Source organism: Leucopleurus acutus (genome assembly GCF_964270905.1).
Source record: "Leucopleurus acutus genome assembly, chromosome: 1".
In the NCBI taxonomy this organism is placed as follows: Eukaryota; Metazoa; Chordata; class Mammalia; order Artiodactyla; family Delphinidae; genus Leucopleurus; species Leucopleurus acutus.
This window is the reverse complement of record NC_139142.1, coordinates 184717404-184733615: the sequence shown is the minus strand read 5'-3', so window position 1 is coordinate 184733615 and position 16212 is coordinate 184717404. Positions and strand designations below refer to the sequence as shown.

Sequence of the window (16212 nt, the reverse complement as noted above, 5' to 3'; positions counted from 1 at the left end):
TCTTTATAATGCACTTGTTTCTTAAACTCTGACTTTCATTCTGCCGTTTGCATTATATATTTTTTCTTACAATGTTTACCCTTAGGAAAGTTGAGAATTGTGCATGATTCCTCACAGAAGTTGAGAGACTTTTTTTTCTATTAAACAGTATTTTTTAGTGATATCTCTACTACCATGATGAAGCAAGCCAGATAAAATCAGAGGATAATGTTTAATGGAATGTTCCGTAAAATTGTCATTTTTCACTTTCACTTTCGTGAATGGATATAGTATCTGTGGATATTTATTTCATGGATTTCAGAATAACTTGTGCAGAAAGGTCATTATACAAACCAGTTGAAGTTAGGCATTGCCTTCATTTTCTTTTCATTTTAGATATATTGTAAAAGCGTAGAGATACTCAGATCGTGTATAGTATGTACACCCAAAATAGAAAATTAAGAAAATTATATAGATCCTGCCATTGTATTTTTAAGAAAACTATTGAGATAATTCACATATCGTATAATTCACCCGTTTAAAATGTGTAGTTGAATCTCTCCTTGTATATTCAGAGAGTCGTGCCCTTGGCACCACAGTCAATTATAGAGCATCTCCATCACCCACAAAGGAAAACCCTGCATCCCTTAGCCATCACCCATGGCCCCCATCTCCCTCAGCCCCAGCAACCACCAGTCTAATCTCTGTCTCTGTAGATGTGCCTATTCTGGGTATTTCATATAAATGGAATCACACAGTATGTGGTCCTTTGTGATTAGCTTTTCTCATTTGACGTAACATTTTCGAGGTTCATCCATGTTATAGCGCATATCAGTACTTCCATTTCTGTTTATTGTCGAACAGCACGTTATGTGGCTAAGCCATTCATCCATTCATCAGTTGATGGGGCTCTGGGTTATTTCCACCTTTGGGCCGTTAATAATGCTGCTGTGAACATTCATTTACAAGTTACTCTGTGGACATAATTTTTATCTCCCTGCTGTTGGATTTTATCCTCTGAGTTAATTGGCTGATTTCACCTTTTCTTGGCCTTTACTCATGCTGTCCTTTCTGTCTTTACAGTTTCTTTTCCTCCTGCCTAATCCTCCATTTATTCAGACCTGGCCCCCAGTCTTCTCCATGAGGCTCTCTCTGACTGTCCTAGCTCTCATTGACCCTGTCATCTAGTCTGTGAAGAACAGTTTAGCTCTTAGTTTTACACTGTTTTAATTTTTTTCATGAGGGAGAATCTTGTCTAAGTATAAATTTGTCTAACAGGGAATACTTATTGATATGCACAGCACCTGTCTTGCATAAATTGAAAATATTTTAGCTTAACAGTTGCTAGGATACAATTAAGTACTTTATACCATACCAATAATTTTTTCTTGGAGCTATTGATATAATAAATCTTGTATTAAAATGTATTTTAAGCAATTAAATATAAAATTAAAAGCTCTTAATCTAATAGAGGAGAATTGTTCAATTAAATGCTCTTTTTTTTTCCCTCACTCTGGAAAAAAAATCTAAATTTACCTTCCTTCATTATGCAGCCAGAACTGGGAATTTTGACATTGATAGCATTTCACCAACTGTAAAGCTCTGTGGATAGCTTCTCCGATATCCATACCACATAACCTTAATTTTCTCATCCGAGTACTTTCTAGACATAAACAGTCGCTGGGAGTGAACTGATTCAGAACTTTGATTTAGCAATAGGGTGATATTTCCATGCCAGTGACTTAACCCTTCCTCTGATGGTCATGTAAGTTATGTACCACTCAATCCAGGAGGTGCTATTCGCATATTAAATCCATGATCACTTCCCACTGAGTAGTACAGAGAGGAAGTAAGTTATAAATTATTATAAGTGGAAAAAAGTACTGGTTGATTAGTGGAATCAGTGAAAGTTTTTGAAGTACTGGGCACATACATTCTGGTCCTCACACTCCCCGTTTACTGCCAATTTCAATGGTATGGAGAATGCTTTCAGTGGGACTTGTACAGGAGACCACTTCTGTTGGCATGCCATCTGCCTAAAATATCAAATTGTTCAGAACATAAAATACAGCAATAGTAATAATTCTAATTGTAAACACTTAGCATTTACTATGCACCACGTACTTTTCTAAATACGTTATGTATACCCCCTCCCCCAATTTAATCTTCCTGACATCCCAGTGAGGTCAATGCTATTATTATCTTCATTTTACGGCTGGAGAAACTGAGACACAGAAAATTTAAGTAATTTGCTCAAGGACATCCAGCAAATAACTGGTGGAATTGGGACTCAGACCCACGCATTCTGGCTCCTGTGTAGATACTGCCTCTCACACTAGTCACTGAAGCATCTGGTTGTCACCAACAGTAGTGTGTAGTGTGAACGTTCATAATCACTGGAAGAGCTGTGGTCATTCACATATGTGGATATTTAAAATTATAATTGGTATAGAGCGTGGAATAAAAAATATAAATATCTTTCCCCATTTGGCCAATTTATAAGTTTGTGTATTTATTTGATAAAATATAATTTAAAGCATGAATGATGTTGTGGTTTAATACTAGAGGTCAGTAACTTGTAAAGGGCCAGAGAGTAAATATTTTAGGCTTTGTGGTTCACAAGGTGTCTGTTGTAGCAACTCAACTCTGCTGTTGCAGCAGGAAAGTAGGCATAAACAATATGCAGATGAAAGACATAAAAACAGATGATGGCGGATTTGCTAGATTATCAGTAATTTAAAAAATTTTTTTCTCCTTTTAGCTGCAAGAAGCACAGGATCGACGTACAGAGGCCATGAGATGTGCTGAGAAGACACAGGATCACATCCAAAAGTACAATTTAAAGCAGCACAGAAAATAACTTAAGTATAGAGCAGATAAGCAGTATAGTATGAGAATTATATCAGTAATGACAATAAATACATCATTGTGAGGCTGGGTAAACATTTCAGCTTTGAGCTATTTTGAAATGCATAATTTTTCTCCATTATTTCTAAATTTTTCACATTATCCACAGAACACAACTAGAAAACGGCACAATTGCCAAATCATCTACTTTTCAAAATTCTAAGAACGTATGTAATTGAACGTGCAGGTGTTTGTTCAGAAAATGTGTGTGGTATTTTAAAAATCTATATGTGAGAATAATTATTTTAAAATATGCATTTTAGGCTTGAAATTGAAAATGCCAAGTTAAAAGCTACAGTCAAAAAGCAAGCCAGCAAAATTGAACAGCTTCAGAAAAACCTGTTAAGTACAAGTTCAGTAAGTCAATCTCTTAATTTCTGTCATGCTGAAAAGGAATTTTAATTTTTATACTAGTAATATATAAGAATATTTTGGACAATATGAAAAGTCTCATTGATAAAAGAGTTTATTTTTATATTGATACTACTTGCTACTAGTAGCATAATTCTCTTTATAGAGGAAGTTGACTGAAATAATAAAATTGATTTTTCTAGTAAGATTTTAATTAAAAAGATTGTGACAGTCCAAAAGCAATATTTTATATATACCACATTTTGTTAATTCATTCATCTGTCAATGAACACTGGGATTTTGCCACCTTCTGGCTATTGTTAATAATGCTGCTATGAACAGTGGTACACAAATATCTGTTTGAGTCCAGAAATTTGAGTAATGATTTGATCTAGAATTCTGAATTTCCCTTGTAATCTAAACCCTCCAGTGCTATTTTGAGAATGAATTACTTTTTTTTTTTTTTTTTTTGCGGTATGTGGGCCTCTCACCGCTGTGGCCTCTCCCGTCGCGGAGCACAGGCTCTGGATGCACAGGCTCAGCGGCCATGGCTCACGGGCCCAGCCGCTCCGCGGCATGTGGGATCTTCCCGGACCGGGGTACGAACCCGTGTCCCCTTTATTGGCAGGCGGACTCTCAACCACTGCGCCACCAGGGAAGCCCGAGAATGAATTACTTTTAATGTTGTAGTTCGTTTTATTTATCAAGAAGGAATACTAACTAGGTCACTATGCAAGCATTTTTCTGAAAGGAATGTATTTTTTCCTTTCTTGGATTTTATTTTACTTTATTTTTTAAAGATTTTTTTTGATGTGGACCATTCTTAAAGTCTTTATTGAATTTGATACAATACTGCTTCTCTTTTATGTTTTGGTTTTTTGGCCAGGAGGCATGTGAGATCTTAGCTCCCTGACCAGGGATCGAACTCCCTGCATTGGAAGGCAAAGTCTTAACAACTGGACCTCCAGAGAAGTCCCCCTTTTTTCTGTAAAAAAAGAAAAGAGATGCCAGTGAAAAAGTAGAAATGGCTGCTCAGTCAGGCCCTTACACAGTAACAGGTGCTCCTAGCATAGCAAGTTCAGGAACAATTTTTTTCCCAGACACTTGAGTTAATCAGCCTTTCAAAGGTGTAACGGCCAGTCTCAGAAAAGACTGATGTGTAATCCAGGATTCCAATTTATCAATGTATAGTGAAAGCTATGTAACTATTTACCAAGCAGAAAGGGATTCTCCTGCCATTTATACTCTCCTTTGTAGGGGAAGCTACCTATGATTTAAAAATCAGAAGATTCTATTGTGAACCCTAAGTTGGAGGGATGAGGTAGATGCACCTACCAACTCGTCTCTTTCCATCACAATAGTTAGATTCATGCAGTGTCATTATACAGATATACCTGTCAGGGGAACTAGAACATTCTATTGACTGGCCCTTCTTGTGTTAAAGAAACATTGAAAATTATTTTTTCTAGACTTGATATAAATTAGTCACATTGTATTAGCATACTTTTCATACAAGTGACAATACAATATGTTGACAAAAGGAGTCTTATGTGAATGAGAGTGCCAGGTGTCCCCTTACATTGTCAAACAGAAATCTATTCGGGTATCAGAAATTGAAAATTTTGTAAGAATACCCCACACTGATTTAAGCATATTAAAAATATAATTAGGGATTTTCTGTAGATTCCTATAGAAATGAGTTAGGATTATGACATAGAATTATTGGCCACTTTAAGGTCTACACAAATCAAAAATTTAATGAGACAGCTTTTCACCAATTCAGTCAGTAGCCCTGGCTTCTCTAGAAAGTTCTCATCTCAGGAATCCCCAGGCCAGAGCCAACCTGAGTTAAGATATATGGTCAGCACAGTGTTGAGATGAAGAATCTGGGCTGGGAAGAAGAGAGAGCTCTATCTGACTCAAGACTCCAAACAATATAGCTGAGTATTCACCTGAAAGGAGTGTCAGAAGACTTCCATAAGGTCAGGTCTCTATGGAATAGGAAATTATTCAAAAGAAAACAAGGGCAGGGACTTCCCTGGTGCAGTGGTTAGGAATCCGCCTGCCAATGCATTGGACATGGGTTCGATCCCTGGTCTGGGAAGATCCCACAGGCCAGGGAGCCACTAAGCCCGTGCACCACAACTACTGAGCCTGCACTCTACAGCCCGTGAGCCACAACTACTGAGCCCATGTGCTGCAACTACTGCAGCCCACGTGCCTAGAGCCTGTGCTCTGCAACAAGAGAAGCCACTACAGTGAGAAGCCCGCGCACCACAGTGAAGAGAAGCCCCCACTCACCGCAATTAGAAAAAGCCCGCACCCAGCAACGTAGATCCAATGCAGCCAAAAAGAAAAAGAAAACAAGGTCAAATAATTGATAATCTGATCCTTGTGAAAAACTTTCTCATTACAAAAGAAAATAAAGACAAAGTATGCTGGTCAACATCCTAAGGGTGAGGGTGCCCCCCAAGATTAGAAAATAACACTACACTCAAAGTAACACCAATAAGAATAAACATAAAGTGTCCAAGAATAGCTCTGTACAAGGATAATCCACACCAAGTAATGGCTCATGAGTGTGGCTGAGGATGTTGTCTATGAGGAGCGAGGAGGGGGAGAGAAAAGTACAGGTGATCTCAGCAAAGGGGTCAAGGCTTGAAAGCTAGGTTAGGGAATCCGGTACGAAGCCTTGAGATGTAGGGAGCCCTGAGAGAATTTAGAAAGAGGATTAGAAAGGGTCAAGGACTGAACATCAAGGGTTACTGTCATTCAGACTGAGGTGGGCTCAGAGGAGCAGAGGCAGAGTGTGGTCATATTAGCAGTTGCTGCTGAGAAGTAAAGCAGGGTAAGGACTGAAGAAACGGTTCTTGATGACCCTCAAAACTTTTAGTGGAGTTACAAGATTGAAAGTCAATTTAGTGTAAAAGAAGAGAATAAGTGATGAAAGATGAACTGTGGATGAGACCGTGCGTTAAAGAATGTAAGAGTCCAGGGCTCCCCTGGTAGTGCAGTGGTTAAGAATCCACCTGCCGGGCTTCCCTGGTGGTGCAGTGGTTGAGAGTCCGATGCAGGGGACACGGGTTTGTGCCCCGGTCCGGGAGGATCCCACATGCCGCAGAGTGGCTGGGCCCGTGAACCATGCCCGCTGAGCCTGCACGTCCGGAGCCTGTGCTCCACAACGGGAGAGGCCACAACAGTGAGAGGCCTGTGTACCCCAAAAAAAAAAAAAAAAGAATCTGCCTGCCAATGCAGGGGACACGGGTTCGAGCCCTGGTCCGGGAAGATCCCACATGCCTAGGAGCAACTAAGCCTGTGCGCCACAACTACTGAGCCTGCGCTCTAGAGCCCGGGAGCCACAACTACTGAGCCCATGTGCCTAGAGCTCATGCTCCGCAACAAGAGAAGTCACCACAATGAGAAGCCTGTGCACCACAACGAAGAGTAGCCCCCACTCACCACAACTAGAGAAAGCCTGCACGCAGCAACAAAGACCCAACGCAGTCAAAAATAAATAAATAAAATTAATTAATTAATTAAAAAAAGAATGTAAGAGTCCAGTGGCAGGGGTGGGGAGAAAAAGGATGAGAGAAAAAGCTACAAGAATCAAGAAGAAATTACATTTTTATTTAGTGTATAGAAGACTTAAACTTTATTTAAAGAGAAGAATGGTTAATAGAAATGGAGAAATTAAAACCTATGGAAGAATGCTTACAGAGAATAAAAGGCTTTATCTCATGTTGTGTGGGAATTTTTCAAAGATTATATTAGTAGGATGTGATTTAACAAAACCTGGAGTATCTTAAACCATTGATGAAAATGTTTCTAGGGCATCTTTAGAAACTAAAACGTAAATATAGCCACTCTTTAAAAAAATTTCATTAACGTGTAAAAACCTCTGGGTTATTTATTTATTTATTTATTTTTTATTATTATTATTTTGGTTGCTCCAGGTCTTGGTTGCAGCAGACGGGCTCCCCAGTTGCAGCAGGTGTGCTCCTTAGTTGTGGCATGCAACCTCTTAGTTGCGGCCTGCATGTGGGATCTAGTTCTCTGACCAAGAATTGAACCCAGGCCCCCTGCATTGGGAGCACGGAGTCTTATCCACCATGCCACCAGGGAAGTCCCAAAACGTCTGTTTTTAACAAATAAATTTTGGCAATTTAAATTCTAGGAAAATGATGAAATGATGAAAATGAAAAATCAATATAAGCTGTTTCAAGAAAAGTCATTACTTTTGAAGTCTGTCCTTGTTGGCATCAAGTTTATAAACTGTGTTTCACTATAAATGTATATTACTCATGAACTCATGAGAAGTAATATTTTTAAGAAAGAAGAGTAAGTCTCTAGGTTTTAAAAAATAATTAAAATTTTTTTTTCAAAGTCTGAGGATGAAAAGGAGCAATTAAAGAAATGTATTGAGTTAAAACAGTCTCTGGAATATAATTTGGATCAAGAAATGAAGAAAAATAGTGAATTAGAAAAAGAGATTGTTGGGTAAGATTTTAATATTTCTGATAATTTCAACTATTAACTAATTGATTTAACTATAATTTTGTTTTATTAAAACCTTAGATACAAATTCATTTTGTATGTGTATATTCATACTTAAATCATCCATCCTATTTAAAAGTTTACTTTAGAAACTCACAGCACAATCTGAAACTGTTTTGAGTGCCCCAGTATTACAGTTCCTCTTCAATGATTTCTGAAACAATAACAATAGTGTGCCTTGTGTATAGTAATGTCACTCTGCTCTTCATCATCTACCTTGAATTTTTATGTCTGCAAGATATCTTTGCTCTTTTTTGGTAATCCTGCCTTCTTTCAGTTGTGTCCTTCCCCTTCAGCGTTCAAGTATTTTAATATCTAAAAACCTATTTGTGTCACTGTTTAACAACATCAAAAACTACCTTGATTTTGCTTATATTTTCTTTCTGCTCTAAAAGTTTAGTTCTAGAATATACATACAAAAACATATGTATGACTTAAAGAATAATAACATTAGTGATCATGTTTTGACCACTCAGATTAAAAAAAAAAAATAGAGTGTTTCCCAATGTCTGTGATGCCTCCACATGGCTTCCTTTCTGGTTATTTGCTGAGCATAGTTAGCCCTCAGCATCCACAGATTCAACCAACCTCAGACTGAAAGTATTCAGGGGGGAAAAAATTCCAGAAAGTTCCAAAAAGCAAAACTTGGATTGGCCTCAGGTGGCAACTATTTCCATAGCATTTATTTACATTGTATTTATAACTATTTACATAGCATTTACCTTGTATTAGGTATTATAAGCGATCTAGAGATGATTTAAAGTATACAGGAGTATGTGGTTAGGAGGACTTGAGCATCTGTGGATTTTGGTATTATACTTATGGTTCTTCCCTGATTCTCATTAGTATTTTTCTCTCATTTAATTTTCTCTACATTGCTTGGCATTTTGTTAACATTGTGCTGGGCAAGATTTCTAGATCTCTTAAAACAGCTTGAAGAGACTGGTACACATTCTCTCTCTGCTGATTTCCTTTTTTATGCAGCTCAGCCTGGTTTTCTTCCCTGTCAACTCAGACTCCAAAGATTTTTCTTTCTTGTTTCTTTTTCTGTTTTGAGTGAGTGTCGATGTTTTTTGTGTGTTCTTTCTTTGCTTCTTGTAGAGGCTGTGGTCAGTAAGTACCAAAATGTCTTTTTGTGTCTTTTCAAAACATTCATATATGATACGCTTTTCTTCTTCAACTTGGATACTGATCTCTGGTTTATAACTAGTATTTAATAATAAGTTAATATTTCATATTAACATACTAAAAATGGATACTAATAACAGCTTACTTATAAGAACTGTATAATATATGTATACACACACTATATTAACTCTTTACTTAGCGTGTCATAAAATTTTTCTTCATATTATTTACCTAAGATTATAATTTAGTCATTATGCTTTCAAACAATATTGGATTAGAACATATGAGAAAGAATTATAATTTATAGCATTTATTTTACATGATAGAACATATATCTGTTTAAATAATTATTAATTATCTACTCTTAAAGAACTTGACTTATTCATTCTATGCATTTCTACAGACTTAAGAAACTCTTAAAAATGCCAAGAAGGAAGTTAAATGAATATGAAAATGGAGAGCTTAGTTTCCATGGAGATTTAAAAATCAATCAAATTGAAATGGATATTCAGATTAATATGCTAAAACATAAGGTAATTTTTAATCAGTTTTGGGACCCAAAAGTCACTTAATTTGGGGAAATAGAAATCACTCCATGCTTTGAGCAGTGAAACGCAGATTTGTCTCTTAATGTTTTAGATTTGATACCAGTAAAAAAGACAGCTTTTTCCTATATCATTTTTCCATAAAAAGGGCACACTGTTGACTGTCTGTGTCTTGAACCACGGCTAGTGATCTGAAGCTGAGCAGCACACCATTACCCCAAAGCATCCATTATTTTTTGGTGACAGCTTTATTGAAATATAATGAACATACCATGTAGTTCACTCATTTAAACTGTACAGTGACTTTTAGTATATTCAAAAAGTTATACAGTTACCACCACAATCAATTTTAGACCATTTTCATCACCCTATAAAGAAACCCTATACTTTTTAGCCATCACCCTGTGCCAGTTTTCCCTTCCTCATATTCCCAGCCCTAGTACCACGACTGTACTCCCTGTTTCTATAGATTTGCCTATTTTGGATATTTCATGTCAGTGGAATCACAGAATATGGGGTCCTTTGTGACTGCCTTCTTTCATTCAGCATAATATTTTTAAGGTACATCTGTTTTGTAGCGTGGATCAATACTTCATTTCTTTTTATTGCTGAATAATATTCATTTGTATGGACATACCACGTTTTATTTATCCATTCATCAGTTGACCTTTGGGTTGTTTCCACCTTTTTGGCTATTGTTAATAATGCTGCTGTGAACATTCATGTCCAACATTCATGTCCAAGTTTCGGTGTGAACATATTTTTTTCATTTCTTTTTGGAATATACTTATGAATGGAATTGCTGTATCGTATGGTAACTCTGTTTAACCTTTTGAGGAACTGCTGTACTGTTTTCCAGAGTGGCTGCCCCATTTTACATTTTTATCCAAAGTGTGTAAGCATTCCAATTTCTCTACATGCCCGTCAACACTTGTCATTACCTGTCTTTCTGATTATAGCCATCCTAGTAGGTGTGAAGTGGCATCTCATTGTGGTTTTGATTTGCGTTTTGCTGATGACTAATAATGTTGAGGCACTTTTCATGTGCTTATTGTCTATTTGTGTATCTTCTTTGAAGAACTGTCTATTCAACTTTTTGCCCATTTTTAAGTTGGATTGTCTTTTTTTTTTTTTTTTTTTTTTTTGCGGTACGTGGGCCTCTCACTGCTATGGTCTCTCCCGTTGTGGAGCACAGACTCCGGACGCGCAGGCCCAGTGGCCATGGCTCACGGGCCCAGCTGCTCCGCGGCATGTGGGATCTTCCCGGACCGGGACACGAACCCGTGTCCCCTGCATCGGCAGGCAGACTCTCAACCACTGCACCACCAGGGAAGCCCTGGATTGTCTTTTTATTATTGAATTGTAAGAGTTCTTTCTGTATCCTAGATACAAATCTTTGATCGGATATAGGATTTTCAAGTATTTTCTCTCATTCAGGAGCTTGCCCTTTCCCCTTCTTGATGGTGTCCTTCAAACCACGGAAGTCTTTAATACTGATGAAGTTCAGTTGGTCGATTTTTGTCTTTTGGTGTCATATCTAAGAATTGCCAAATCCAGTCATGAAGATAAACACCTGTGTTTTCTTCTAAGAATTCTGTAGTTTTAGCTCTTGCATATTGAGTTAATTTCTACATATGGTATGAGGTAGAGGTCTAATTTTATTCTTTTGTATGTGGATATTCTGTTGTCCCAGTACCATTTGTTAAAAAGACTCTTCTTGTCTCATTCAATTATTTGGCACTCTTAAAATCAGTTGGCCATAAATGTGGGGCTTTCCTTTTAGATCCTCAATGGTAATGCATTGATCTATATGTCTGTCCTATGCCAGTACCAAGTCAGATTTTATGAGAATTCTTTCTTAGTCATCTTGCATATTACCAGTTGTTTTATGTAATAATAAAAAGTCAGTGTAATGGAATGTCTTTAACTACTTCCGTGGAGGTTTTTTGCCTCTTGAAGGAGCCTGTGGCCAGCTTATGCCTCACTGACCCCATGACATGATGGGAAGTAGGTTTACAAAGGTAAAGTCCATTCCTTTTTTTCTCCCTCCATTCAGACCTTTAGTCTCTCACCCAATGCCTCCCACTTCACTCCAGTTTCCATCAAATCTTGGTCATGAGATCTGCTGACTTAGTCTGCTATCTGCTTCATTATGTTTAGCTCATTATAATTCATAGACCCATCCATAGGTTTCACCATCTAGGAGGAGATTAAGTCTGGGCTGTCAGCTTTCCTCATTGGAAGTCTCTCTAAGCCATCATGTTGCAATTCACAATTAAATCATCTTTTGACGTGTTTCTTGTGTATAACACTCGTGCTGATCTTGTTCTTGACATAGATCCTGAATTCTCAGAAACCACAGTTCCCTGTATCTACCTTCTTTTATTTAAAAATAAAGAGATGCATAGCTGTACTTTATAGCTTTACACGTAATGAATAGAATAACTATTTCATCCCATCCAAAGAAAAAATTTTAAGAGTATAGCTGTTAAAAACCAAGTAGGGCTTCCCTGGTGGTGCAGTGGTTAAGAATCTGCCTGCCAATGCAGGGGACAATGGTTCGAGCCCTGGTCCAGGAAGATCCCACATTGCCATGGAGCAACTAAGCCCATGCGCCACAACTACTGAGCCTGCACTCTAGAGCCCGCAAGCCACAACTATGGAACCTGTGTGCCACAACTATTGAAGCCCATGCGCCTAGAGCCCGTGTTCCACAACAAGAGAAGCCACTGTAATGAGAAGCCTGTGCACCTCAACGAAGAGTAGCCCCTGCTCGCTGTTAACTAGGGAAAGCCTGTGCGCAGCAACGAAGACCCAACACAGCCAAAAATAAATAAAATCAATTTTTTTAAAAAAGGTAATCAATTTATCTGGGACAAATAATAGAGTAGTAATTTGAATTTCAAAATTTCAAAGCCAGTTTGTGTGATATAGAGAAGCACTGTGGTACAGTGTAAAAATGAGATAGTCCTACCTTCCCTTACAAACAAGCTTTAAGTAAGGTAAAGGAAAAATTGTATTTAATTATATACTGCCAAAGGACACTGCATTTGTTTTACTACTGAGAAGATTAAAAATGCTTCCATGATGTTTTATTTCTTCTCTGAGGAAAGGACAATGAAGATTGAGTCCTAGATTAATAAATGTTCAAAGCTGCCTATCCCTTAGAATTTCAGTTAATTGAGATGAGGTAAAAAAGTCTGATTTTGGTAATTAAACTGACGAGTTCTAGTTGTTTTTCAACTATTATACTTCATATGTCTCCTTGCTTACCAACCTTCCTTACCTTCAAACTTGAGGGGGAATTCTGAAGAGGCATACCTGCCTATCTGTAAGAAATTGTAAGTGAAGGGAACCTGCCGAAAACTTCCTCCTGAATAGTCCTTAGGTCTTTCTTCTAGTTATCTGCTGCTTCTCATCAGCACTGTTTGTCATTTTAAAGTAATCTCGACATTTATTAGATTCCAGTTTATAGGAAACCAATTTCTACTGTGTCAAAGTTATGTTTCTTATTATCTCTTTTTTTTTATCCACTTTTCTATCTGATTTTTTCCTAAAAATCTCCTCAAAGTTTAGTAGCTTAAATAAGCAACGTTTATTTTGTTCACAATCTATACTTAGGAAAAGCATAGCCAGGAGAGCTGGCCTCTCTTCCCCTCAGTTGGAACACCTACCCTGAACACCGAGGCTCTCTTTGTGGCCTGAGCTTCTCACAACATGGGGCTGGGTTCCAAGGTTAAGAGCCAGGCAGAAGCTGTGTTGCCTTGTCTAACCTCGCCTTGCAATTCACACAGCATCTCTTTCACCATATTCTGTTCATTAGGAATAAGTCACTTAAGCTTGGCCCATAGTCTACCTTTTTTTATGGAATAAATTTTTTAAAAAACTCATGGATACATTTAAAAACCAGCATAATCTACCCACTGGCCACAATTTTTTATATTCCTTCCACATGAAGAATACACTTATCCCTACTCAGTTCCCCCACAAATCTCAATTGTTATGGTGTCAGGCTCAGGCTTGAGTCCAGGATCTTACCATCTTTCACCAGGTACGGATGGGGATGAGGCTCCTGGGTGTGGTTTCTAGAGTATAGCCCCTTGAGTACCAATCCTCTCAGTACTAAGACTTGAGAGATAAAGGGACAAATTTTCTGCCACCCACATACCCAACATTCTGTTAAACTGCTAAAGACTCTCCCATTCAGAAATGGAAAATGGAAGACATGCTGGTCCATAGCAGTTCTGAAATACAGCCTGATACCTGCTGCCAGCTCTTTGGTTAGGACTTAGTCCCGACCATGGAAGTGATTCTCCTTTGCTGTACCCTCTGAGCTCTTTGTTCTGTCCTTTTCGTAAGAAGTGACCTGTGTTTGCAGCTGAGTAGTGTTTCTCAAGCCAGCAAGGGAAGAAAATTGCACTGAAACCTGGAGGAAGGGGGACTTATAGAACTTCTAAGAAAATCCCAAAGGCCTCTTCTCATTTTGTACTGTCTTGGTCTCTGTTAATCCAAGCTAGCAAGCAGTGTTTTTGCTACCACAGTTCTCTTTAAAGCTTTGAGTGTCCTGTGAATTTTATTGGGGTTCATGCCATTGGAAAAGCTACCCTCCCAAATCTTTTTGAGATAAGCTCTTCCCCTTGGGCTTCTTGTGAAGCTGTTGTAGGACGGGAAACTTTGTAGGAGATGCCTTTAAAATTCTTATGCTTTTTTAAGATCCTTAAAGGAATTTGAGGCACCAACTTAAGTCTTTCCAGGGTGTTAATAAAGGGTTCTACAGTCTTGGCTTTATCTTTAGACCATGTTTTCCTGGCAGCACCCTAAATCTGATCTTAGCCCAGAACCTATTTCTTTGTTTTAGCATTATTTGGGCATGTGGAGATGCTGTAAATGGGATACAGATATTTGAACCCAATGAGTCCTGGATCCTTTATATTTAATAGTCTTTTCTTTTTTTTAGCTTATCCCTCTCATCAATTTTACTTTCAGCTGCTTTGTAGCTAGAGTCCCCCTTCCTCCAGGTTGCAGTGTCATTTTCTTCCCTTGCCTAGAAGCTGTCACCTTCAGCCTCTTCAAGGGCCATCAGGCTTCCATTAACAGTCTTACGAAGCCCTGGGAATTTCGTGAGATAAGTGTCAAAGAATTTGTAGACATGTTTTAAAACTACCACATCCACTTGACCTTGTCTTACCAAATAATCATTCTGTCTAAAGGGAAGTTCTTCCCAACTCAGTGTCGTTGAAATTCCAGCAAGTTTTTTTGTTTGTTTTGTTTAGTATGTTCTCTTATTCTGTAGAAAGTAACAAAGCATTACAAGAATTAACGGCACTTTTTCGTTCAGAAAAATGTATGGATCATCTCGCTAAACTGTTACACTGGGAGATGTGATTTCTCCTTAACCCTGTGAAGCATTTCTCCTTGGAATGCAATTCAAATTAGCATAAAATATTTGTAGTTCAGAAAAAAGGCTTATGGTATTAGAAGCCATATTTACAAGACTCATTAGAGTCTGATTTTCAGAGTCTTATTTTGGGAGGCATTTATTAATTCAGCCCTAAATAACTCAATATGATATCCCTAAAACTTTAAAACTCATGGAGGGTTAAGATGAGGGTGGGGAAGGAGTAAGAGACTTTCTACTAAGAGGTGACTTATAGTCATTTTTTGGAGGAAAGACATGAAACAATAGGAGAATAAAAGAGTATAAAATCAAATGCAAATATTGTGTAACAATGATGACAGTAAAGGATATATATTTGTGGCTCTTGGTGGTTTGAACTTTTTTCTTCATTTTCTTAGTAATTGAAGGTCCTACATGCTACAATATAGACACCATTTTATTGTAACTGAATTTATTTTAAAAGTTGATACTGGTTTTGAGTTAGGCTATTCTCAGTCTACGTCCCTAATTACCAAACGATTTTATTTTATTCATGTAGATTGATGACCTTACAGCAGAACTGGAAACTGCATCTTCAAAATGTCTACATCTGGGTGCAAAAAATCAAGTTCTTCAACAGGAGTTATTATCTATGAAAGTAATGCAAAAGAAATGTGAAAAACTAGAGAAGAATAAAAAGAAGTTGGAACAAGAAGTAGTGAACCTCAGAAGTCATATAGAAATGAATATGATAGAACACAGTCAAGTAGAGCAGTATAAACGGGAGATTGAAGAAAGAGCAAGACAGGATATAATAGAAAAATTAAAAGAAGTCAACCTATTTTTACAGGTTAATTTTTTGATCTGTAATGTGCTTTAATTCACTTCACTATAAATTACATTTCGGATGTATACATTTTATGTGTTTCTTCTACTTCCCTTACAGCAGTTTGTTTTGTAAATTCCTGGAAGGAAGGTGGCATTTGTTTCTCCCTTTAAATATTTCGGTTTCCACCATTATTCTCACTAAATTGATCTTTCAGAACGATTCTCACTAGAGAATCATTTTATTTTTAAGACCAACTGGTATAAAACAAAACTATTAGGATGAAAAGAAAATATTGTGATTTAGAAATTGTACTATACTCTTGGATTATTCCTAGTTGTATTGTTCAATTTAAAAATTTTTAAATTGATCCTATTATTCTTTGAATTATCAGATTACATGAGTACAAATATAAGAATGATCCAACTTTAATTTTATAATTAGGATTTAAGTCAGTTTACATTGATGATAAATATTTATAAAGTTCAGCTTTTTTTTCACATTTAAAATTGTTCTCTGAATCATTGACGCAAAACTAAAGGGCA

General features: G+C 37.3%; 1 protein-coding gene across 2 annotated transcripts in view; it reads left to right on the top strand.

Moving 5' to 3' along the window:
- ANKRD26 (ankyrin repeat domain containing 26) overlaps positions 1-16212 on the top strand; it is a 91369-nt gene that overhangs the window by 65417 nt on the left and 9740 nt on the right. For both annotated transcript variants that reach the window (XM_082846726.1, XM_082846725.1), the window contains exons 27-31: positions 2741-2811; positions 3150-3243; positions 7622-7734; positions 9323-9452; positions 15401-15691. In XM_082846726.1, coding sequence (XP_082702852.1) covers positions 2741-2811; positions 3150-3243; positions 7622-7734; positions 9323-9452; positions 15401-15691 — 699 coding nt within the window. The remainder of the gene's footprint in view (positions 1-2740; positions 2812-3149; positions 3244-7621; positions 7735-9322; positions 9453-15400; positions 15692-16212) is intronic.